This window comes from Kogia breviceps, chromosome 5 (assembly GCF_026419965.1).
Source record: "Kogia breviceps isolate mKogBre1 chromosome 5, mKogBre1 haplotype 1, whole genome shotgun sequence".
Taxonomy (NCBI): domain Eukaryota; kingdom Metazoa; phylum Chordata; class Mammalia; order Artiodactyla; family Physeteridae; genus Kogia; species Kogia breviceps.
The window spans coordinates 92,785,803-92,811,445 of record NC_081314.1 but is presented as its reverse complement, the minus strand read 5'-3'; the positions used below and the strand labels follow the sequence as shown (position 1 = coordinate 92,811,445).

At 38.5% G+C, this 25,643-nt stretch overlaps 1 protein-coding gene across 5 annotated transcripts in view; it reads left to right on the top strand.

Moving 5' to 3' along the window:
* The first annotated feature begins 344 nt into the window (after positions 1–344).
* The window catches only part of NECTIN3 (nectin cell adhesion molecule 3), a 133,873-nt gene continuing 108,574 nt past the window's right edge, over positions 345–25,643 (top strand). For 4 of the 5 annotated variants that reach the window (XR_010840787.1, XM_059063876.2, XM_067034694.1 and 1 more), the window contains exon 1: positions 1,991–2,406. Coding sequence is in view for 4 of the 5 variants with exons in the window: in XM_059063876.2 (XP_058919859.1) it covers positions 2,247–2,406 (160 nt within the window). In the remaining variant the exon portion in view is untranslated. Of the gene's footprint in view, positions 466–1,990; positions 2,407–25,643 lie in introns of those variants that run through there. The other variant, XM_067034693.1, reaches the window with a different exon arrangement.

The following is a 25,643-nucleotide window of genomic DNA, read 5'->3' as shown; positions in this document are numbered from 1 at the left end:
TCAAATGTTGGCTAAATTACTTTTTTCCTGCAGACTAGAACCATCAGGGAAAGGCTAGGGTAATGAAATTTGCTAGCGACATTAAAATTTGGGTTGTTTAACATTTAACTGAGTATCAACAACGTGTTAAAGTGCTATCTAAACAGATAATTAGCTACTGGCTGCGCAGTGGGCTCTGTCTAAATTTAACTGTGAAATTACGTTTAGGGAATGCGAAAATAGGAAAAGAAATTTTCTCAAGGGAAGCGGTGGTGTCAGCACAGCTGAGGAATGTCACAATAGCTACATTTCGTCAATTATGATCGTCATCAGGGCATCTCTCGGAGCGACGCAGGACAAGGTTTCTTCGTAAGTGCATCCTGAGACTAGGTGATGGAAAGGAGTGGTTGCAGGAGACAGGCTTATAGGGGACGACAGAGGCAACAGGCATGGACTGCGAGAGAGAAAAGGGGTGGAGGAAAAGAGGTATTTAAACCCAGCGCTGGAAGAGAGGTTGGGAGGAGGAATTTAAGAAAGAAAAAAGAGCGGCGGGCAGGGGGTAGAATTGTGTGTAGCCTTGGAGATGAGTAAAACATTGTAAGTCAGTGGGTGGAGGTCGGGGAGACCCTAGTGATTGAAGGGGGAGGACAGCGTGATCTTGGCGGCAGACAAGCATTAGTTTAGCTGCGACAGGCGGCTAAATCCTTGTTTGACTTTCTTCTTATTGGAGCACATTTGTGGCTCTCTGGAGGCGACGGCAGGACCAACATAAAATTAATGGTGTCAGGACTGAGAACCTGTGTCCTCTGCCTCTAGACCCCCTCAGGACAGTCGAAACTGTCTACCACCCCCGCAGAACCGCTGATGGCTGTGGCTCCAAGGTTAAGCCACCAGGGCTGTGCGTGGCGGGCAAATAAATAAAGAGGGCAAGGCGAGCAGCTGCTGGGGTGAAGGAGGGTCGTGGTGGAACACGGACGCTCCTCTCACGCGCACGTGTTTAGCACTTCCCGAGGTCGCTTTCCCGCGATCAGTTCATAGGAAAACAGGCAGTGAAAATACAATTATACGTGCGAACATGCAAATGAAACAAAACCAAAGAAAAACACCACGGCACTAAAGGCGCTCCGATCGGGGAAATGCAGGCCTCCTGTTGCCCGTCGCCGGGGGAGGACAGCGGACAGCCTGGCGGTCAAAGAAGCGAGAGAGAGAAAAGCAAACCTTCTGGGGCCCCTCTCCTTTCCCGGCTCCGTTGGCCCTTTCACCAAACTGCCCACCCAGAGAAAGGGGCAAGAAAAACGCCTGTGCAAACGTGCCTCGGCGGACTGGTGGGGAAGTGGGGCCGGGAAGAAAGGAGGGATTCGGAGAGCTCGGCTGTCCCGGGAAGCAGGAAGGAGGAGAAAGTCTCTCCTTTCAGCCCTCGGCGAGGAGGGAGGTGACTAGTCCGGCACACTATGTCCAGCTTCCCAGACAGGAACCTTTCGCATGGGCAACGGAAAGGCAGCCCCATCGTGCCTTCCCCTCCCCCGCCCCTCGTCCGGTCCCCGCCAGAGGGAGAACGCCGCTCGGGGGAGCCTAGCTGCGACCTGGACTGTCCCACAGCCCTCCGCCTCGGTCTGAGCAGGGGCCGCGGTGGACCAGCAAGGGGCGGAGTGGGAGAGACCATTGGAAACGCTGGGAAGGGGGACGAGGAAGGAACGCGAGGGGCGGGGCCTACTAACCTATTCCAGATTTTCCTGTTCTCTTTAAAGCCCTGCTTTCGGAGAAACCCCGTTATCAAAGAGGAGAAAAGAGATTTTTGGTTTTTTTTTGAAAGGGGAGGGGCGTGTGTAGGAGGGCGGGGTGGGAGGAGTCGGGCTTGCACTCCCGGATCAGACGGGAGCGCGAGTTGCGCGGGCGAGTCCCTGCGCTCTGAGGGTCAGCTTCCTCTCCCCCTCCCGTGCGGGCGGGGTGGTGCGTTCCGAGTTCCCAGGAGTTCGAGGCGGGCGGGTGCCTGGAGGGGGAGGGGAGGGGAGTGGCGGTGGCGGCGGCGGCGGCGGGCGGCTCCCGCCACAGCCTCTGCAGTGGCGTCGGCGACCGCGGAGTTGAAGCAGCCGCGAGTGCTCGGCTGAGTGTCAGCCGGCGGCGACGGCTCAAGAACTGGGAGTTAGGGACGCGCGCACCGGACCTTCCGCCGCCGCCGCGCCTGCCGCCGCCGCCCACAGCCTGAGGCGCCGGGGCCGGGGGAGCCGGGGGGCCGGAGAGCGAGCGGGCCGGGGGGAGGGTGGGGGATGGCGCGGACCCCAGGGCCGGCTCCGCTGTGTCCCGGAGGCGGCAAAGCACAACTTTCCTCCGCTTCTCCCCCCGGGGCCGGGCTCCTGCTGCCGCCCCCGACGCCACCGCCGCTGCTGCTGCTGCTCTTCCCGCTGCTGCTCTTCTCCCGGCTCTGTGGTAGGTGAACCTCGGCGGCCGGTGCGGGCTGAGGGAGGCGCGACCGAGGGTCCCGGGGCCGCGGCCGGGGCCGGCGTGGGCCGCTCTCCCGGGCGGGAAGCGGTTGTGTTCGGCGGTTGGCTGCGCGAGCGGGTGTCGCGGACTTTGGCTGGAAACTTTTCGCCGCGCCTGGGGCGAGGCCGGGGAAGGGCCGGGGCCGGCGAGTGCGGCGCCGGCCGCCCGCTCTCCTCGCCCGCGGCCGCGCCGCTCGCCACGCTGCGGGCTGGGGTTCGGCGACGGCGCTTTCCGCCCGGACGCCGAGTGCTTCGTGCTCGGGACTCCTCGGTGTTTGCTCCGGGGACCGTTACTTCCTCGCCTATTCGCGGAGGAAGCCGAGAGCGTGGACTTATGTGCTGGGGCTAAGGTGACGGGATGCACGTTTGCCGCCTCCTTTTTTTCCCCGGGTGAAACTTGAGCTGTGAGCCAGGATACCTTTAGGGACCAGAGCTCGACGGAATGAAGCCTTCGGGTTCCCACACCTCATCGCCTTCCGCCCTGGAGAAGCACCATGTTAGCCCACCCTGCAGCATCCCCTACAGTTTTCTTCGGTCCTCCAGCCCCTTTCTGCCCTGGCAGCCTCTGGATCGCTTTGCATTGAGCCCGTCGCTGCCTTCTAGTTTGTGGGACGTATGTCTCACTGTCTGTGTTTATTTTAGCAACCCTATTTGTCCTCAGGACTTCGATGTATGTGTAAAATACCTTATTGCATTGACCGTGCCCCAGCTGTTACGATCAAAACAAGCCCCACGCCTCTTCCCTTTCTTCCCACGTTGTCTTATAGTTTTGTCATATTTGGGAGGTAGTCTCTTTGTAAGTTCACTTTCTAGGTATCAGAGACTAGAAGCCTACTTGTTAAGAATACCTTTAAAAAAACAAAAAAAGAAAGAGCTCCGTTTCATGCGAGAGAGGTGGACTTAAGTGATCCTTGATGGAAGGCGGCGATGTGGGAAAGTAAGGCCACCGGTCTTTGGGGACTAGCTCTGTCTTTTCCTAATACCGGAACCCTGCAGGACGTTATTCATTCGATGACTCTTACTTGGTGAGGAAAGTGCAGAAGCAAAACTTAGGCTTGCTCAAAGCGTGTTTTACCTGAGATTTTTACTGGTACATAAGTCTGCATTGGATCTCAGTGTTTAATGAAATCTTAAGTGAAACCAGGAGTTTGACCAGTATTTACTACAAGGAGAGACGTGTGCGGATTTATTGGATGGTGTGATTTAGAAGAAAGAGAATCCTCTACCCCTGTACTGTGTAGGTGTGTCAGGGTAGCTGGTTATGAGGGAGGTAAAATTTTCAAAAGACTGAGTGCCTCTTATAGGCTGAGAATTTCCACTACTAAATCACCGTCACGTTTCAAGCACTGTAATGACACGTTCTCATTTACAGAGTATAGTATGATAAATGGCATGTTAACTAATCTACATTGTTTCTGTACCCCCACTCCCCAGATGTTTGGTTCCACTACACAAGTCTCAATGCTGTTACCGCTTTAGATTGATGCAAGATTCTAGTTTGAAGTTGTGTACCGTTCTTTTCCATTCTGGAGGGTTGTGGATTACAGTAAGGTGGGAGGAAAGTGGGAGCGGATGTTAACAGTTTACTGTTCTGACTTAGATTGTGTTAAGGACTGGGAGAATATTTCTATCTCCAGTAAAGTTTTATCTAGCTAGGCAAAGCCCCGTAGAAGACTGAAGTAAGGTAATATGTATAGTTAATACAAGGAAATTGAACCTGGGTAATAATTTCATAGTGAATGTGCAAGTGAAGTGTTGATTACTTTTTGAAGGAACACATTGGTTTTTACATGGAAGAAGAAAGGACTTAAAAAAATCTCTTTAATAATATGCTGTTGGAGGGATTTGATATTTTAGAGTCCTAAAAATTAAAGTAGTATAGGCATATGGACTGTGATTTAGAGAGGTGTAAATTAAAGCTTTTAGAGTCAACTCAGCTTGTAGTTGTAGAGACAGACACTAGTTTTGTGTCACTGTGCACTGCTCATTTAAAGAGCTTCCTTTTTTTTGGCTTATAGTATTATAACACCCTAATTTGTGAACCCTTATGACAAATTTTTAATATCAACCTGTATTTTAGAATTCAGTCTTTGAATATGGCACAGTTGTCCTGATTTATGGATACTTAGTAAGTATGGAAATGGAATTTTCTTGTAACCTGTTCGTTGATCTGATATTCATAGTACTACTTAACAAGGTTTGGCACGTACTGATGTTTGAATTGTTTATTTATTTATTAAAAAAATTTTATTGAGGTATGGTTGGTTTACAATGTTGTGGGAGTTGTTAGAGTTGAGAAGATTTTTAGGCTTTAAAGAGATGACTATATAATTTGTTAATCAGAATGCTTTTTTTTTACCACATACAGATTTATTATTATTATTTTTTTTTGCTGCTGATATTTTTGATATTATGCTTACATTTAGCATGGCCTTAACTATGCTACACTTCTGCAATATCATCTATTAGCACAAGATAATTTTTATGTCATGTTAATTTTACTGCTGTTAAAACCCTCGCAGTCAAACTGGTAGACATGATATTCTGTAAGCTATAAACATTAATCAGATTTGCTGTTTTTAGTGTGTACATTACCTGTCTTATTTGAAGAACTGAAATTTAAAAATGAGAATTTTACAGATTAACCAACTGTAAGGGTTGGTTGGTTTTTTTGTTTTTTTGTGTTTTTTTTTTTAAAGCCTAAGAAAGTCCTAGGTGTAAAGGTCAAGAGGACTAGATTTTTCAACACTATCTGACTTGATATAAACCTCATTTATTTAATTATGGAAGCCCATATTTCTTTATAATGGCAGTAATCAGTTCATAGCTGATCAGATTTATCTTACTTTCCCTTCCAACATTTTTTCTTGAGGAGTAGAGAATATTAGGATACGGTATTGATGAAAGAGAAGGTAGACTATTTGACCTAAGTTCCACCTTTTTCCATTTTCAACAGGGTTATATCTTAAATGGATATTTAGAAGGTGATGGAAGAAAGATCTATCTATCCTATTCCTTGATAGGAACTTGAGGACATAAAACATGAATAAGGCAGAGTCCTGGCTTCAGGGAGCTTACAGCAGTATGATAGACATAACATAAACAGATCGTTATAGGACAGCTCAGTATTTATGATAGAGATCTTCATGAGGTGTATTGTGGGTTACCCAGAAGAAGGATACCTAACCCATTAGGTAGAGATATTAGTGTAAACTGAGAAAAAAATTACTTAAAAAAAATCAGTTGAGTTAGATTTTCTTATTGGGATTAGACCTTGTGGTAGGTGGAATAAGTTTGCTCTCTCTCTGCAGTTTATGATTTAGATGCTAAATAAACAGTTTGATTCTGAAAAATGACTGCCACTTACTAGCTGTGTGACTTGTTGGCAAGTTATTTAACCTCAGTAAATTTAAGGTTTTTCGTCTTTTCAAAAAAGGTAATATCAGTTTGCCTATAGAGTTCTTGTCCTCTTGCCTGTAGAGGATTAAATGAAAGAATAAAATAAAACGCTTAGAATGCATGGAATGTGCATTCAAATTTTAGCATTTATTTTATTGCACATTATAAACCAACCAACCTAATATTTGTCATTCTTAAATTCTACCCTGTCGGGTAAATAATCAGATGACCAACTTTCAGAATGTTAGGATATGGTGAAATTAACTCAATGGTGTAGTTGTATGGAACCTAGTTGAATCGTCCCTTAATGATGTAGAATGCATTTTAGGACTGGGCAGTTCTATACGATCACTCAGAATGTTAGTGGTTATATTGAAAAATGTGGAGTTGAAGAGGGAGTCATGATTTCACTTCTACCTTATCAAGTTACTGGTAGTTTCAGGTTGGAGCCTATAATACATATTGCCCATATGAATCTTTCTGCATCCAAAACAGATATAATTGGAAAGTGAACCAAATTTAAAAGGAAGCAAAAAAGACCAAATTTTCCTTTTTGCATTTAGCTACAGAATCAGAAATAGGAATTGGAAAAAGCTGGGCAATTAAATGTTTGTGGATGTGTGTGTATTTACCGTTTTACCTTGTTTATGTCACTTATGCGTATATATATATACATATATTTAGTGATTTCAGCAACTGATGCACGTTTTGCATCTGTATAGTTAAGTAATAGAACTTACAGCTTCTTGCCTATTATTTAAAAATTATTGAAGAGAAGCTGGCTGTGATACCCTTGTTAAAAAATAGTATTTTGGCATTCTGTAATTTACCCCTTAAAAAATTAGTGAGTTAATAATATATTGCTATAGCATATTCTGTAATCTATTAAAGTCCTCATAAAATTGACAATACTGGCTGTATGGTTTGTGAAAGATGTGGCATTTGATTAATAATGGCTATTAATGTGTAAATGTAGGATAAAATCAAATAACCTTTAAGTAAGTAATAGAATTATTTTGTGTGCCAGTAACTCAGATCTAAAAATCTAAGCACCATTAATGTCATACTTTTGACCTTTTATATTTTTATCTAAAATTGTCTTGCACCCATACGCTTTCATAAACTTATGATTTTTCTGTAAGGCTCTGACATAGTTTAATTATTTACATAAATAAAATTTGTTGTGTATTTAAAATTTAAAATTTTAGTGAGGGCTGCCCCCTATAAGTCTAGATACAGCCATATTGCAGGTACTGTAGTTGTTTTGGAAAGGATATGCATACTTATATTACGACTTTTACATGTTCTCTTTAATGTAACATCCGAGGAGATTATTTTTCTTGTAACATTATTAATTGCCCAACATTCATTCTGCTAATTAAGATCAGTAGGAAGGAAGTAACCATGTAGCGTTGTGAGTAGATATTCATAAACTAGAATTTGAGGCATGTGTAAAAACATACCAGCTCATAACTGGTTTAAATGACTAAGAGTTGATAGTATGCTTTTCAACGTTTCTGACGATTATTTTGTAGGTGTGAGATAGTAAATTATACATGTGACTCTATAGATAGGAGAGGTTGTAATAGTTTTTTCTTTTTTTTTAACTTTACTTGGTTTCTTTTAACTTTAATAGTTAAAAAAAAAAGGGATCTCCCTGGCGGTCCCCTGGTGGTTAAGACTCTGAGCTCCCAGTGCCAGGGGCATAGCTGCAGTCCCTGGTGGGGGAGCTAAGATCCTGCATGCCACAGGGTGCTGCCAAAAAAAAAAAAAAAAAAAAAATCAAACTTGCTCTTTTAGATAGGTTGGCTATTGTACCAGTAGAGGCTCTTTACTTTAAGCTCTCAGGTTTCTTCAGAAGAAGTAAAATTTTTAAAAGGTGGGTGTCTATAAATCACTATTCTCAGCTAGCCAAGGTCAGCAAATGTAGGGTATGTGGATAGGTTCAGATCCTAGTTTCTAGGAAATCTTTTTCAAAAGAACATTCCAGGCCCCGCTATGGACTTATTGGATCAACATTTTTTGCAAGAGGTTTGGGGAGTGGAGCCTGATGATTGGGGCATATATATATATATATATATATACATATATATATATATATATTTTTTTTTTTTTTTTTCGCTACGCGGGCCATGACTCACGGGCCCAGCTGCTCCGCGGCATGTGGGATCCTCCCGGACCCGGGCACGAACCCGTGTCCCCTGCATCGGCAGGCGGACTCTCAACCACTGCTCCACCAGGGAAGCCCTGGGGCATAGATGTGGTCATTATTTTGTTCACTGTTGTACCCTCATGTGCTAGGCATGTAGTGGGCAAATTTCTTTATTTCAAGAGCTTAATAGAAAAATAAAATTTAGTCTAAACTAACACTGTCCAATAGAAGTAATGTGAACTATATACATGATTTTAAGTTATGGTGCCACATTAAGAAAGTAATAAAAGAAACAGGTGAAATTAATCTTAATATACTTTATTTAACACAATATAACCAAAATGTTATTATTTCAGCATGCAGTTGATATTAAAGAATTGAGGTGTTTTACCTTTTTTATTTTTGTAGGAAGTCTTTGAAATCTGATGTGTTTTACACTTACAGATTGTTGTTTGGATAAGCTATATTTCATGTGCTCAGTAGTCAGGTATGGCTGGTGGCAACCATATTGGACAGTGCAGGTCTAAACTATTTGTGGTCTCCAAAGTAGGTTATGCCCTTCTCTAGCTCTTACTCGTAAGGCCTAAGATGTTATTACTCTTCCTATCTACTCAAATTCTGAAGCGCCCAGTTTAAAATTAATTTCCTCTGTGAAGCCTTGCCTTACCACTTCTTTCATACAGTGAGCTTTTCTTCTTTATAAAGTAGTTACTCTTTTTATTCATTATCTAGTAATTTAATTGTAAGTTGTTTTGTGGTGTGTGCTCTTTGCAGTAAAAACCTTGCCTCAGGCTTCACTGTATGTCATCAGCATGTATCACAGAATAAACACAAGTTATTTTGTAAACTGTATAGGTTTTAACATGTAAGGGAGGAAGAACCCAAAAGGGTTCTTCTGGCTGGTCTAAGAGTTACATTGACATGAGACAGATTAACAGGAGAAAATCAAACAAAAGTTTAAGGGCATGTATACATGGAAGAGACCCAGGAATACTGCCAGAAACCCTCACCTTAAATACCAACTTCCGCTAAAGACAAAAGAGGGTACTGGGGGTGACGATATGGGACTTCAAAGGGGAGAAAGACAATTCACATGAAGATGGAAAAGCAAATGTTTGGTAAACAAATTTTTGCTGGGCCTTGCAGAGACTATGGGACACAGAGTGGACCCCGTTCTCTAGGCCCTGCTGAGTTTCCCCACAACACTTAGCCTGTACTTTTTGCAGATATCTCTGGTGATAGCTCAATTCCAGGAATAGACCCACTATCTAAATTTTTTTTTTTTTTTTTTTGCGGTACGCGGGCCTCTCACTGTTGTGGCCTCTCCCGCTGCGGAGCACAGGCTCCTACGCGCAGGCTCAGCGGCCATGGCTCACGGGCCCAGCCGCTCCGCGGCATGTGGGATCTTCCCGGACTGGGACACGAACCTGTGTCCACTGAATCGGCAGGAGGACTCTCAACCACTGCGCCACCAGGGAAGCCCAATCTAAATTTTTTTAAGCAGTTAGGAGGAAGGTCAAATCTTCTTCCTGAGTCTTTTGGACCTTGATTGTTTTCAGCTCAAAATAATTGTGTGCCAAAGAGACGTTGTGAGGTGATAAGTTTTGCTCTCAAACATTTGCTTTTTTTTCCCTGTTAATAACTTTAAGGAATTGACCAAATTTTCTATACAACAAAATGGTATCAAGAGAATACTCGATTTATGATTTCATCTTCCATGTTGAAATAAAATAATAACACAGAATAATAGCTGTAATAAATAACTACAAAAACTTTTCTGGATTTGACTTCATTTCCTATCTGATCCTAGCTATCTTTCAAATCCTTAATCCGTCGAGCAAATTCTGTTCATTTTTTCATGCTTTTAAGTTCAGAGCAATGTTTGCCAAAGGGTTTACTAGAACACTAGTCTCAGAAGATATGTTTTTGGAAGAAAGAACTGTGGTTGAATACATTTGGGAATGGGAAAAACTAACCATGTAACCCCCTCCCTCATGGAAAGTCACTGTGTGCATTAGTTTATTAATGGTTTAAGAAATTCTTTAGTAAAATATTCTTTTTTGCAGTGTAATTAAACTATTTGATATTTGATATATTTGATATTAGGTTGATGTTGTTTCTTTCCGTACCTTCCAAGATAGGGGAGGAATGCATATATATATATATATATATATATATATATATATATGTGTGTGTGTGTGTGTGTGTGTATATATATATATAGTATACATATGATTCATTTATTTAATAAACTAGAAAAGGTTGATAGGCTTTAAAGACGTTACTTGGTGAGAACGTTCTTTGTTGGCTTTTCTTTTTTCCAGAAATTCTTTTTGCTTTCTTAATCTCTGTCTCTTTATTCCCTGTTGTGTTACCCATTTTGAGTCTGAGGTATTTGCGAAATTGACCTAAGAGGAATACAGTTCTTCCTGTTTGGTATTGCAAAATTAGCAGTGTATTATTTACCCCAGGATATATGTAGTTTGAGCAGCTTCTGTGGGATATACCTCACTTTATGTATAACACATCACACTCTGGGTCTGAGTTTTAGGAATAGAGTGGGTTTATTAAGATAGCTATTCTCTTTTGTAATGGAAGTCTACCAGTGCTGTTATTGGGAAGGACATGAAAAAATCAAGAGGCAGATATAAAAATAGGTGTACACAGCTAGGACTCCAACTTAGCGTTTGAGAACATTATATATTATTAAGAGTGTGCTGGACTCTTCTAATGGCTTCATTTCAGAGGAAATAAAAAAGTATTAATGAAATAGATGTTAGTACTGGGAAACTATGGTAAGATGAATGTCATATAGTGACTCTTTCTATGAGTTATCCATGATAGACATGATTGTTATTACTAAAATATCTGAGGCCATGGGTTTCGAAACTTATTAATATGATATCTAATTTAGTCATAGCTACTGTGGGGTAGATTAAGATTTCATTTCACAAGTGTCCTTGTCATTATGAACTCCAAACTCCCTTCTAATTTGATTTAGATTAGAGATAATCATTCATGGTTATAAGTTCAATTTAATGTTAACTAAGTCAGACAATAGTCTATCTTGTATTTAAATCTGCTTAGTGATACCCTGGTTCCTTTATTTTAAATGCACAATTTTTAAAAAGCCTCTCTTTTATTTATTTTTTACTGAAGAGATTCAAATGGGAGAAGGTACATAGCTAGCAGTTCTGTCCTTATTGAGGGCACAGGGCTAAAACGTTATAGCATTTTTCACTAAACCATGAGTCTGCATATATTAATTGCTGTAGGAGCTACTGTAAATCTAAATCTCTGATTTCTGCTTGTTAAACTTAAAGGAGGTAAAACATTACCACCAACAAAAACTTTGAGGAACATATGCGAATAATGCAGATGTATTGAACATCAACTTTTATAGTAGCTTCCCTATTCCTATAAGCAATTCTGAGGTTATAAATATATGATTATTTTGATGACGTAGCTTCATTTGCCTAGTCCACATTAAAACCAGAGTTTAATATTGAAATAACAGTAAGAAACTCTTCTTAAATTGTTACCTTCTGTTTGTTGTACACTAATACAGTGTAGCCTTTTCAGTTGAATGACAAAAAGAAGGTATATCAGGGCTAGAATTATTAATACTAATGAAAACATCTTTCCTAGCAAGAAATAAGACTGTTTAGACTGTTGACACTCTTTTCTGTATTTAAGATAGATTATTGTTACATTTTTCAGTGAAAAACATTGTTGACTTTTATTTAAAGATTTTTAAAAGAGTTAGCAATTATGGTTGCTATTTTGAAACCATGCATTGTTTATCAAACTTATTTTCCATATGTGTATAAAAGGATCTGGACTGTCATATATTTTTGTTATGTTTATAACTGATAGTGAAAATGTTTAAATATATAAGTAGCTGGTGAAGCTTTTACACAACATGTTAAAAAGTCTCTTGTAAAAGCTTTAACGCTAACAGCATCTGTTAAAATATAAAAACAAATCTGAGATCCCTAAGAAAAATACATTATTTTTCTTTGAGGATACTGCTGTTGCTTTGCTGCCCTCTACAGTCATCTAAAATAGTCACTCTTGACTTTTCTCCCATGAAATGATTAGAATACTTCCTTGACTTGTGTGCTTTAAATTTCAAGAGTGGGTTGAATAATATTTACTGTCAAAATATGACAACGTTTTAATTAGTCACAACAGTTGATCTATACCTGTAATGCAAAAAATAAAAGGTTTACAGATTGAAGCAGGGGATGGATTGGGGACTATTGCACATCAATCAGGGAACAGATGATGGAGCACCAACCAAGTGATAGGTAGTATAGAGGATATAACAGTGGAATAAGATGTGATGGCTGCTCCCAAGCTTATAAATCCATTTGTAAGACTAACTGTGTGTTAGATATCTGTAATAACATACCAAGTAGTATGATACAGCCTAAGAAAAAAAGATCAGTAAGGCTCGGAAGAGTCAGAGAATGCTAATTAGAGGAATTGAAACTTTTGAGCTATATATTCAAGAAAGATTCAAGTTCAGACAGGTAAAACAGGGTTATTTCAAACAGGGGAGAGAATATTTATTAAAACATAAAGCATCTGTTACACAGAAAGGGCTATGCTAGGACCCTTGGGGTCTTTGCCCTTAAGAAATGTAAAATTTAATTGTTAGCAGATTTGGAATTAGAAAATGGTGTGTATGTGTGTGTCTATTTTATATCCAGTTGCTTAAGCTTTCTGCCTGTTTCATTCCTTATACACTTAGCTAAATAATAGCTCCTTTATCGAGTTGCTGTGAAAATTAAATGAAATCCTTATTAAACTGCAGTAAAGTGCTTTACAAATACAGCTATCCATAACGCAAGGGAAAATGAATTGTCTCATGTTAGAAATGTAAAGTGTTGTGAGATTGCAGAAGAAGGAGCGGTTTAACTGGAAATGGAGGAAGACTTAATAGAAGACCTAATTTTCTAGCTGAACCTTGAAGAGGAAGAGTTTTCCATTTCTGAGGGAAGTCAGTGGAAAAGAGAGCATTCCAGGCTGAAAAGATAACTGGACTGAGGACTCTGTGGAAGGAATTAATGTTTCCACGTGGTTCAAGTATGAGCTTTATGGAGGGAAGTCATAGATTTTAAATACTTTGCTGATTCTGAGGAGATTAGACTTCGTGTGGGAAGCAGTGAGGAGCTTTTGAAGGCAGGTAACTATTGTCTGTCAGTGATTTGAGAATATTTTATAGCTCTGATAGCAAGTTAAAAGATATATGGGAGATATGAGAGACAAGTGAAAGGGAAAACCATTGCTCTTGTCCATAGTGTCCATAGTGTTGTCCATCCAAACATGGTGTTTGGATATCATAGGTGAGGAGAGAAGAGTTGGATATGAACTTATGTTTCTCTCTTGAATGACTAAAAAAGGATAGTAGAAGGATTGATGAATCAATCTGGTAACTTTTTGGAGGCATTTTAATTGTGCCTCTGGGGCATATTTTAGAGCTGTAGTTGGAAATTTGTTAGGAGAGGGTAGTGGGGGAGGACGTGGAATTGGGAATTATTAGGATCAAGGTATTTGGATTAGATGAGCTGTTTAAGGGAGAGAGGAGGCAGAGGGGGAGAAGAGAAGAGAGAAAGTAAGGAAGAGGAAGTAGGGAGGGGACTGGAAAAAATTTTAAATGTTGAGATACTTTGGGGACTTCCCTGGTGGTCCAGTGGTTGAGACTCTGTGCTCCCAGTGCAGGGGGCCCGGATTCCATCCCTGGTCAGGGAACTAGATTCCCACATGCCACAACTAAGAGCCCGCATGCGGCAACTAAAAGATCACGCGTGCTGCAACTAAGACCTGGAGCAGCCAAACAAATAAATAAATATTTTTTTTTTTTTTAAAAAGGTTGAGGTACTTTGATTAGATAAGAGGGAGGGAGGGAGGAAGGGAGGGGAGAAATAATCTGGGAACAAATTCTTACTTGATAAATAGACCAATACATTTAGTGGTTAAGAGAAGTACATTGATGACCTAGTAATTTAGTACAAATGGTTAGGAAAAGGGTCAAATTCCAAAAAATTAACTAATGAGGGGATAGTGAAGAAGTAGTAGGGTAGGGCCTGCTCTTGGGAAAGAGGAACATGACCAAGTAATTTGAGGGGGAAGAATAATGTATCAGTTATTGTGGGTTGAATGTGTTGTCCCAATATTCCTGTGTTAGAGCCCTAACTCCCAATCTGGTGGTGTTAGAAAGGGGTCTTTGGCAGGTGATTAGGTTTAGATTAGGTTGGTCATGAGGTTAGAGCCCCCATGATAGGATTGGTGCCCTTATAAGAAGAGAATGACACCAGAGCTTCCTTCCTCCACCATTTTGAGGATACAGCAAGAAGGTAGCCATGTGCAAGCCAGGAAGAGAGTTCTCACCAGAACCCAAACCATGCTAACACCCTGATCTCAGACTTGCTATCCTCCAGAATTGTGAGAAATAAATGTGTGTTGTTTAAACCACCCAGTCTGTGGTATTTTGTTATAGCAGCCTGAGCTAAGACATCAGTGAAGGTTTTTAATTATGAACACTTCAAACTACTTTGGTTAAAATAAAATTTATTGAAGGATATGGAGTGATTCGGGTATGGAAATGAAAAACCAAAGGAGGCTAGGCATCTAGAAACATATCCAGAACCATAGCCAAGATAATGTCTAGGGGCAGTCTGTCAAGGTCATTGCTTTCTGCCCCTTGAAACACTGGACATTGTAGTTTTGCCTATTATACTGACATTGCTGCTCTTAGAAACTAGATACGGTTATTGCCATAACCCAAGAGTATATATTTTCCATGGGTGTCCACTACAGAGAGTTGAAGAAAAGCTTTTTAATTTTTATGATGAGACTTCTCTGTCTTTGGGAGGGGGATGGGAAAAGAACATTGATATGGCAAGGTCCAGGAACAGAAAGTAAGTGGAAACATTAAAAACACAGATGAGTGAGGCTAATCTTAGAAATGATGAGGGGTTCTTCTTTCTACTAGGCAGAGAAAAAGAAAATGATAGGTGAAAATACAGAGAGATTTCCAGGTATAAGAGGGAAGTTCTGGAGAGGATTTCATCTTTATTGATTTATGTGATAAATTTTGAGAGCACAGGGTGATGTTGGGACTTAGTAGTAGAACCTGTGGGCAGAAATGGAATAAGACATCAATTAAGAATGAATAAAATGAAATTATAAGTCAATTGTTATTACTAAGGAAGAGAGAAGGATTTGTGATTAGAAAGTAATGGGAGAGGGGCTTCTGGAGTGCTGGTAAAGACTTATTTCTTGACCAGGGTGATGGTTTTGTGGATATGCTTACTTTGTAATAGTTCTTACGACTACATACTTACCACTTATACTTTTCTGTTTGTGTGTGTATGTATGTATACTTTGTTGAGTCTTTTGGATTTTCCATCTATACAGTCATGCAATCTATGCATAATTAAAGCCTTATTTCTCTCCAATCCTCCTTTTCCTTTGCTTATTGCACTGGCTAGGACCTCCACTATTGATGTTGAATTAACGTGGTGACCGCAGGCATCGTTGTCTCATTCCTTATCTCAGAGGTAAAAAAGTGTTCAACATTTCAAAATTAAGTATGATGTTTGCTGTAGTTTTTTTTTTTTAATAAAACTTTTTTTTATCAGATTAGGAAAGTTTCTATTCCTAGTTTGCTTAAAAATTTTTATCATGAATGGAGTTTAATTTTATCAAGTGCTTTATCTTAATTTTGAGATGATCATATACTTTTTAAAATAATGTGAATTACATTAAAAAATGTTAAGCCATCTTTGTGTTTCTGGACTGATACCAGTTTGGTTTTGATGAATGTATCCTTTATTATATTATAGGATTCAACTATTTTTAAAAAATTTTTTCTTCACCATCTATGTTTATAAATTAAATTGGCCTGTAATTTTCTTTCCTTATAATGCTTTTGCCAAGTTTTAGTATCAAAGTCACGCTAGACTCATTAAAAAATATGAGAATTGTTGCATCTTTTTCTATCCTGTGTAAGAGTTTAAGATTGGTCCTTTTTTTTTTCTTTTCTTTGACTGGTAGAATTTGTCGGTAAAGCCATCCTGGCCTGAAATAATTTTTTTATGGGAAGGATTTTTAGTTACAGTTCATTAAATAATCATGGTACTGTCTAGATTTTCATTCTTCTTGTGTCAGTTCTGGCACATTGAGTTTTTGTAGGAATTTGTCAATTTCATGTTTTCAAATCTTTTGACATGAAGTTGTTCATAATGTTCTCTTACTACCTTTTAGTGCCTGGAGGATCTGTAGTAATGCCTCCTTTTCTCATTCCTCATGTTCGTATTTTGTGTTTTTGTTTTCTGGATCAGTCTTGCCAGGAGCTTATCAATTTTATTAGACTTTTCAAAGAACCCATCTATGACTCATCTTGATGCTCTTATGTTTGTTTTCTGTTTCATTATTATCTGTTCTACATTTTCTATTTTTGGAGCATTTATTTCCTATTCTTCTATTTCTTGAAATGAATGGTTAGATTATTGATTTTTAGCATTTCTCTTTTTTTATATATGCATTTGAGTTTATAAGTTTTCCAACTAAGGTCATATTCACAAGTTAACATATCCTAATTGCTTTTTCTGCATCTTTATTTTTTCCACTGTAATATGTGAACTTCTGCTACATTAATTTTTCTAGATAATGTTTTTGGCTTCCTGTATTTTCACTCTTCAGTATTATTTTTTCCCTCTTGCTTATTTACACTTTCCCTGACTTGACTTTAAGCTCCTGGAGGGCAAGGAGTGTGCCTCCTCTTTGTCCTTTCTCAGCATAAAGCCTGGTCAACAGAGGTAAGTGTTAAATAAGTGTTAAGAAATACGGATGTGCAAACTGAATTAAGAATTTGCCTTTCTGACTTCATTTCTGTTATTTGTTACCAATACTTAGATTTTTCTTCTTCAAACTTCCCTTGCATTTTCTGTTTCTGTGAATCTGTTTACTTTTGTACTTCTTCCCATAGTGCCCATTCTCTGCTTGGAAAAACTCACCTTGCCTAAAATCCAGCTTAAATTCCACTATTTTCCCACAGATTACCAAACAAAATTAGGAATCACTAGTTTGGGCCTAGCTGAAGGAAAATATCACTTTCTAGATGCAACTTTTCTCACCCTCCACACTTCTCTCATTCTTTCCCCCAATTTTCTGTTTTCACCCTTAACTATGGTGACTTTCATAAAGGTGATATAACCCAGTTTGCCTTGGAATGTCTAGGCTTACAACTGTTTTTCTGGCATAATTATCAATAATACTCCTCCACTTCCTTTCACTCTAAAAATTGTTTTGGCTTAGATGACAAATTATATGATGGCTCTACCATACATCCATTGCCTTGCATGTCTTATTTTCTCTTCTAGATTCTCACATCTTGGAAGTCTCAGGCTATACTGTTTTCTACTTTATAATACTTAGTACTTAATATTCAGTGAATGAAATGCAGTAAATATTTGAGCTCTTACTATGTTCCATACATACTTGTATTTTTTCCATATTAGCTCACTTATTTTTTCAACCTAGACTTGTAATATCTAATTCCTTGACCCAGTGTTTTTCACTTAAAGTGAAAAATCTTGCGAAATCTTCACTCTAAATCCGTTCAGCTGTACAAATTCTTTATGCTTACTTCTCAGCTACTAGTGGGACTTGGGGAGAAAAAAAATCATATAACCATGAAGATTGGTGCCCCTATAGAATCAGTCTTTAGCTTCAACTGGACCTCAAACAGTTTTTATAGCAATCCTTTTTGGTTTAGTCAGTGCATGCTCCCATGTTTGAATATTTTCTTTTAAATTTTACTGAAACCTTGTTAATTAGGTGGTAATAGTCCCATTTTATAGGTGATAAAACAGGCTCTCAAGTACCCGGGGTCACACTGGTAATAATTTAGAGGTCTGTGTGTTCTTAAATCTAGGTTAGTCTGGCTCCAAAGTTCTTGCTTTTTTATTCCATTCTGTTCCACCATTCGTAATTTTAATTCTCATTCTTAGGTCTGAAAAGTATTACACTACTTAGCCATAAGCTCCATGTACTTGTTTAGAGGTACCTCTTTTAAAACAGTAAGTTTGAGATTTTTGGATTATTAATGTATGTTGTGTAAATGTGTGTATAAATTTTTAGGTGTATCATTGTAGAAGGCTGTCATTTATGAGGATGGATAATACATCAGTGTCTTTAAAGCACTAGTTCTTTACAATGTCTGCGTTATCTGAGAATATTTACATGTTCACAGGCCTTCTGTTTTTTATGTATCATTTATAATTAGGTTAAAGTAAATTTAAGGATCAGAAGTAAATTCATCAGTATGGTTAAAAAACAATTCCCTTGGTTGAAAATTGTTTACTGTTGATTATAAATTTTTACTGCTGGAATAACAGTAAGGCCTAAGATAATATAATTATTATAGTATTTTGGGGAATACATTTTATAATGGTGATTGAAACTCATAATGTCATTACTGTTTAAAAATTGCTAAAATTTCACAATTTGAAATGGGAATTGCAAGAGCAGATTCTTAGTAATTGTTATGAAAACCCATCTCCCATGCATTTTACCTCTAGTGGAAGTAGTGCTTACTTAAGAACTACAGCCCCCCTCTACTTTTTGTTTTGAAAATCACTGAGCTTTTGATTGTCTCCATTAATAGCCATTCTAGGTTTTCTTTCTGTGAAATGTTTAGGATTTATTCATAATGTGCTCAGCATGATGGAGTTGGAAAGATTACTTTTCGAAGCCAAGAGGCTTCTTGTCTGTGTTTTGCCAGTAGCCATATGATAAGGGCAAATCACTTCAGTCTCTGTAAAATGAGATTAGATCAGATGTCCTGTAAATTCTCTTCCTGATCTAAGATTTTGTGCTTCTGTTCTGAAAATGTAAAGGAATTGTACTTAAAAGCATAAGGTAAATTCAACTAAAGAGAACCTTTATGTGGGTTGATTAAATCAAGGTATTTTCCTTATTTGAAATTAAAAGGTAGTGACAGAACAGATGATGGAAACAGCATTTTAGAAAGAGCATTTTATAAAGACTTTAATTGCTACTTAAAGATTGGTAAAGATGATGTACAGTGGCATGAAATTTATCTTTAGTGTTAATGTATAGGAAATACTGTAGTAGAAGTTTGCTGTTCCTTGAACCTGTTATTTCCTGTGTTGGTTACATATAAATCATTTTTATAGAAATCTAAACCTTAAAAAAATTAACTCTTTGAGGCTGATTTTTTTTTTAGCTTTGTAGAAAACTCAGACCTGTAGTTCGAAGTTAACCTTTATTGAATTCCACTGTAAAACTGTGCCATCTAGAACTTTCTGCAATGAAGCAAATGTTGTATAGCTGTAGTCTTCAGTATTATAGTCACTAGCCATATGAGGCAGCTGAGCACTTGAAATATGGCTAGTGTAACCGAAAACATGAATTTTAAATTTTATTTAATTTTAATTAATTTAAATTTAAATAGCCACATGTGGCTAGCTGCTGGGACAGAGCTGTTCTAGGAAATGCTAAGCAGTGTGCCATAGCATAATTAGAAGACTTCAGTTCTAGTTCTCTACTGTGTCATTTCTGATTACTGCCCTTTACCCACTTTGGACTTAGCCTTTAGTCTTATTTTATTTATATTTTGGCCCTCATACTGGATCTTTGCGTAGCCTGGAATGGTCTTCCTAGCCAATGAAAATCTTATCCTTGAAGGCACAGCTTAAATGCCACCTCCTGCAAAGCTTTCCCGGATCCTCTGGACTATAGCAAAAGGCACTCTTATTATTTACATGACCTGTGGTAAGTCTTTTAACCCTTTTGATTCTTAATCTGTCATATGAGATACCTACATACCTCACAATGTGGGGTTTTTTTTGTGTGTGTGTGGGGGAGAGGTGATGAGGTGTGGGGGTCAGAGGAAATGGTGTATGTAAAAGCTCTGATAATTTTCAAGAATACACAACTGTAAGCTGATGATATGGTGTGAAAACTGAGTCTCAGAAAGATTGACTTCTCACCGTCTCCCATTTTCTGCCTCACTTTACTTAAAACTTCAATCCCAGTAATTATTTAGCTACATTGGTTTCTGTAATCCTCTAATCGTAATTTCCTTCTTGACTAGTTTCAAGTCTGTAGTCTACCACTGAAATCATTTCTTTGCCTGCACATCCACTGCTTGCTCATCTCTCTTCTAATTGTGCTAGCCTGGTGAAACTCAACCTAGCTGAAATCTTTACTCTCTGCCTTGTCAGTTTCTCCAGTCAGGCAGCTGAATGCTGATTGATGTCACTGTAAGTCAAGATTAGTAAGTACAAGTGGCTCTTGGTACTATTCTGAAATCATACATTTTCCTGGTTAGTTGTTCTCAAACTGTTTGGTCTTGGAACGTTTTTGTGCCCTTAAAAATTATTGAGGGGACTTCCCTGGTGGTCCAGTGGTTAAGAATCCATCTTGCAATGCAGGGGATGCTGGTTCGATCCCTGGTCGGGGAACTAAGATCCCACATGCCAGGGGCAACTAAGCCCACACGCTGCAACTACAGAGCTCACGCTCTCTGGAGCCCGCGTGCGGCAACTAGAGAGAAGCCCACGTGCCGCAACGAAGAGCCCGTGCGCTGCAACGAAAAATCCCACGTGCCTCAGCTAAGACCCGATGCAGCCAAAAAATAAAATAAATCAGTATTTAAAAAGATTTTTAAAAAATTATTGAGGACTACAGCAAGCTTTTCTTAATGTGGGTTTTATCTGTCAATATTTATTTGGTTAAATTTTAAAACTGAGAAATTTAAAAATGCTTTAATTCCTTCAAAAATAATAAACCCATTACATATTAACATATTTTTATGAAAAATAGGTATTTCCTATAAAAAAATTTAGTGGTAAGAGTAGCACTGTGTTTTATTTTGTGAATATCTTTAATGTCTGTCTTAATTGACAACAACTGGATTTTCATACCTGCTTCTGCATTCAGCCTGCTGAGTATCATGTTTTGTAGCCTCTGGAAAATCCACCATATACTCATGACAGAATGAGAATGAAAAAGACAAATAAGATCTTAGTATGACTGTGAAAATAGTTTTGACTTCATTAACCACCAGAAAAGGTCTTAGGTAATCTAAAGGGTCTCACTTTGAGTACTGTTACTTCAGTCTATCTACTCTTTCCCTACAGTTGTTTCACACCTTATTTCTTTTTATGCTTCTAGAACCTCCTCTTATTCTCATATGAAATCCTTTCTGTTTTAAAGAGAAAAGAGAAGTAGTCAGAAAAGAACTTTCACCACCATATCTACCAACCTATCTGTCTGTACTGGTAGTCTCTGCCTGCTATAGCTGATGCACAATGAAGGACCAACAGCATCTCTTCTAGTCCTGTCACATACTGCCTCTTCTCAACAATTGACCCTTCTCTTGTCTCATAAATTTTTTTCAGTCGTTTCAGTCAGCTTAAAAATATGCTATAACATCTCGCATTAAAAAAATACTCTCCCTGACCCATCATCTCTCTTGAGCTTCTATCTGATCTCTTTTTCTGCCCTTCTGGTAAAAATTCTCACAAAAGTTACATGTATAATAAATGTTTTCCAGTCCCTCTCCTATTCTCAATTTTAATAAAAACATCCTTACTGGGCCTAAGTGACATATAATAAGCTTCACATGTTTAAGGTGTACAGTTTGATAAATTTTAACAAAGATATATATACTGTTGAGTCATCATTACAGTGAAGATAGTGAATGTTATCCATTACCCCCAAAAGTTTCTTTGTGTCCCCTATAAAACATACATTTCATCCTTTCCTAACCCTCTTCCCCCAAGTAAGCACTGATTTGCTTTCTGTCACTATAAAGTAGTTGTCAATTTCTAGTTTTATATAAATTGAAACATACTATGTATGTCTTTTTCTGTCTTCTTCCAACATAATTATTTTGAAGTTCATCCAGATTGTTGCATATATCAGTTTATTTCCTTTTATTGCTGAGTAATATTTGGTTGTATGAGTATTCCTTATAAAATTTTTAAAAAGACTTTATTTTTTAATAGCAAAATTGAATAGGATGTACAGTTTCTATATGCCCCCTGGTCTGTGTGTGTCTCCCCTTCCTCCCTGCAACATCCCATACCAGAGTGGTGTAATTGTTACAGTCAATGAACCTGCACTGACATAACCCAAAGGCTGTAGTTTATATTAGGGTTCACGCTTAGTAGTGTACATTCTGTGGGTTTTGGTAAGTGTATAATGACATGTATCTACCATGATAGTATACCAGGATAGTTTCACTGCCCTAAAAATTCTGTGTTTTACCTGTTCATTTCTCTATACCCTCTAACCACTGATCTTTTTAGTGTCTTCATAGGTTTACCTTTTCCACAATATCATACAGTTGGAATCATTTAATATGTATCCTTTGCAGATTGGCTTTTTAAATTTAACAATATGCATTTAAGGTGACTCCATGTCTTTTTGTGGCTTGGTAGCTCATTTCATTTTAGCACTGAATAATACTTCATTGTCTGGATGTACCACAATTTAGTTATCCATTCTCCTACTAAAGGACAACTTGGTTGCTTGTGTGTTTTGGCAATTATGAATAAAGCTCTGTAAACACCCATGTGCCAGTTTCTGTGTGGGAGTAAGTTTTCTACTCATTTGGGTAAATACCAGGGAGCACAGTTGCTGGATTACATGGTAAGAGTATATTTCATTTTGTAAGAAACCACCCAACTGTCTTCCACAGTGGCTGTACCATTTTTCATTCCCACCAACAATGAATGGGAGTTCCTGTTGCTCCACAACTTTGTTAGCATTTGTTGTTGTCAGTGTTTGGATTTTGGCCATTCTCACAGGTGTGTAATGATATCTCATTGCAATTTGCAATTCCTTAATGATATGATGTTGAGCATCTTTTCATATACTTATTTGCCATCTGTATATCTTCCTTGGTAAGGTGTTTGTTAAGGTCTTTGGTCATTTTTGAATTGAGTTGTTTTCTTGTTGAGTTTTAAAAGTTCTTTGTGTATTTTGGTTAATAGTCCTTTATTACATATGTATTTTGAAAACATTTTCTCCTAGTCTGTGGCTTGTCTTCTCATTTTCTTGATAATGTCTTTTGCAGAGCAATAGTTTTCAATGTTGATGATGACCAGCTTATCGTTATTTCTTTTATGGAACATGTCTTTGATGTTGTATCTAAAATGTCATCACCATACCCAAGGTCATCTAGATTTTTGCCTATGTTATCATCTAGGAGTTTTCTGTTTTGTGTTTTACATTGCGGTCTGCAATCCATTTTTAGTTAATTTTTATGAAGGGTGTAAATTCTGTGTCTTGATTTATATTTTTGCACGTGGATGTCCAGTTGTTCCAGCACTGCTTGTTGAAAAGACTCTTTTTGCTCCATTATATTGCCTTTGTTTCTTTTAGAGATCAATTGACTATAGTAAAATTAATCTATTTCTGGGGTCTCTGTTCTATCAGTCTGTTCTTTCACCAGTGTCACTGTTTTGATTACTATATCTTTATAGTCAGTCTTGAAGTCATATGGCATGTCTTCTGACTTTGTTCTTTTCTGTCAGTATTGTGTTGGCTATTCTGTATCTTCTGTTTTTCCATATACGTTTTAGAATCAGTTTGTCAATATCCACAAAGCAATTTGTTGGGAGCAAGGATCATGTTGAATCTATAGATGGGAAGAACTGACATCTTGACAATATTGATTCAGTATTCTATGGAATATTCCATGGAATATTCTACATTTATTTAGTTCTTTAGTTTTTCTTATATAGATCTGGTACATATTTTTTTAGATTTATACCAAAATATTTTATTTTTTGGGTGCTAATGTAAATGATATTGTGTTTTTAATTTCAGATTCTATTTGTTTATCATTAATATAGGAAAGCAAATGTATCCTACAACCTTGCTATAATTGCTTATTAGTTTAAGAAGTTTTTTTGTTGATTCTTTCTGATTTTCTACATAGACGATCATGTGATTTGTGAACAATGTTTTATTTCGTCTTTTCTAATCAGTATATTATTTATTTCCTATTCTTAATACACCAGTATGATGTTGAAAAGGTACAACAGTGGGAACATCCTTGACCTGTTCCTGATCTTATGGTGAAAGCTTCTAGTTTCTCACCATTAAGTATGGTGTTAGCTGTAGGTTTTTTAAATGGATGTTCTTTATCAAGTTGAAGAAGATTCCTTCCTACTTGAGTATTCCTTTTTATTGCTGAGTAGTATTTCATTGTACAGGTATACCACAATTTGTTTATTCATTTACCTGTAGATGGACATTTGGGTTGGTTCCAGTTTCTGGCTGTTAAGAATGAAGCTGCTGTGAACATTTGTGTACAAGTCTTTGTATTGGCACATGCTTTTTTTTCACCTACTGAGTAAAGATAAAGGAGTGAAGTTGGTGGATGATATGGTGCTTGTATGTTAAAGAAACTGCCAAATTATCTTCCAGTGAGGAGGTACCGTTTTACAGTTCAACCAGCAATGTAGGAGAGTTGATTCTTCCACATTCTCTCCAACACTTGGTGTTGTCAATCTTTTAAAATTTCATCTACACTAATATGTAGTGGTGTCTTATTGTGGCCTTAATTTTACATTTCCCAGATGATGTTGAACATCTTTTCATGTGCTATTTGGTGATGTTTGTTCCAATCTATTGCCCATTTTTATTGACCTGTTTTGTATTTATGGAGTTTTGATAATTCTTTATGTATTTTGGATTCAAGTGCTTTGTCACCTATAAATCCTTTATTAGATTTCATTTGTAAAAGACATTTTTGCAGTAAGTGGCTTGTCTTAAGAAGTGTCTTTTGAAGAACAGAAAATTGTAAATTTTATGAAATCCATTGATTGTGCTTTTGATAACATATCTAAGAAAATATTTGCCAAACCAAGGTCACAAAAATTTACATTTGTACTTCAATATTAATTTTAGCAGTAGCTTGTCAGTTTTTATTAAAAGGTTGATTGGATTTTGATTGGGGTTGTGTTGAATCTATAGATCAATTTACAGAGAATTAATGTTTTAAAAATATTGAGCACTCTCTCTTGCAAGAGCAATGGAATCATCACTAACTGCTGAACAGTCATCGACAGGAAAACACTGGAACTCACCAAAAAAAGATACCCCACATCCAGAGACAAAGGAGAAGCTGCAATGAGATGGTAGGAAGGGTGCAATCACAATAAAAATCAAATCCCAACTGCTGGGTGGATGACTCGCAAACTGGAGAACACTTATACCACAGAAATCCAACCACTGGAGTGAAGGTTCTGAGCCCCACATAAGGCATCCCAACTAGTGGTCTGGCAATGGGAGGAGGAATTCCTAGAGAATCAGATTTTGAAGACCAGCATGATTTGATTGCACAGCTTTGACAGGAGTCGGGGAAACAGAGACTCCACTCTTGGAGGGCACACACAAAGTAGTGTGCTCATCAGGACCCAGGGGAAGGAGCACTGACCCCTTGGAAAACTGAACATGCTACTCTTGGAGGGTCTCTTGCAGACGCAGGGGGTGGCCGTGGCTCACCGCGGGGTCAGGGACCCTGGCAGCAGAAGTTCTGGGAAGTACTCCTTGGTGTCAGCCCTTCCAGAGTCCACCAT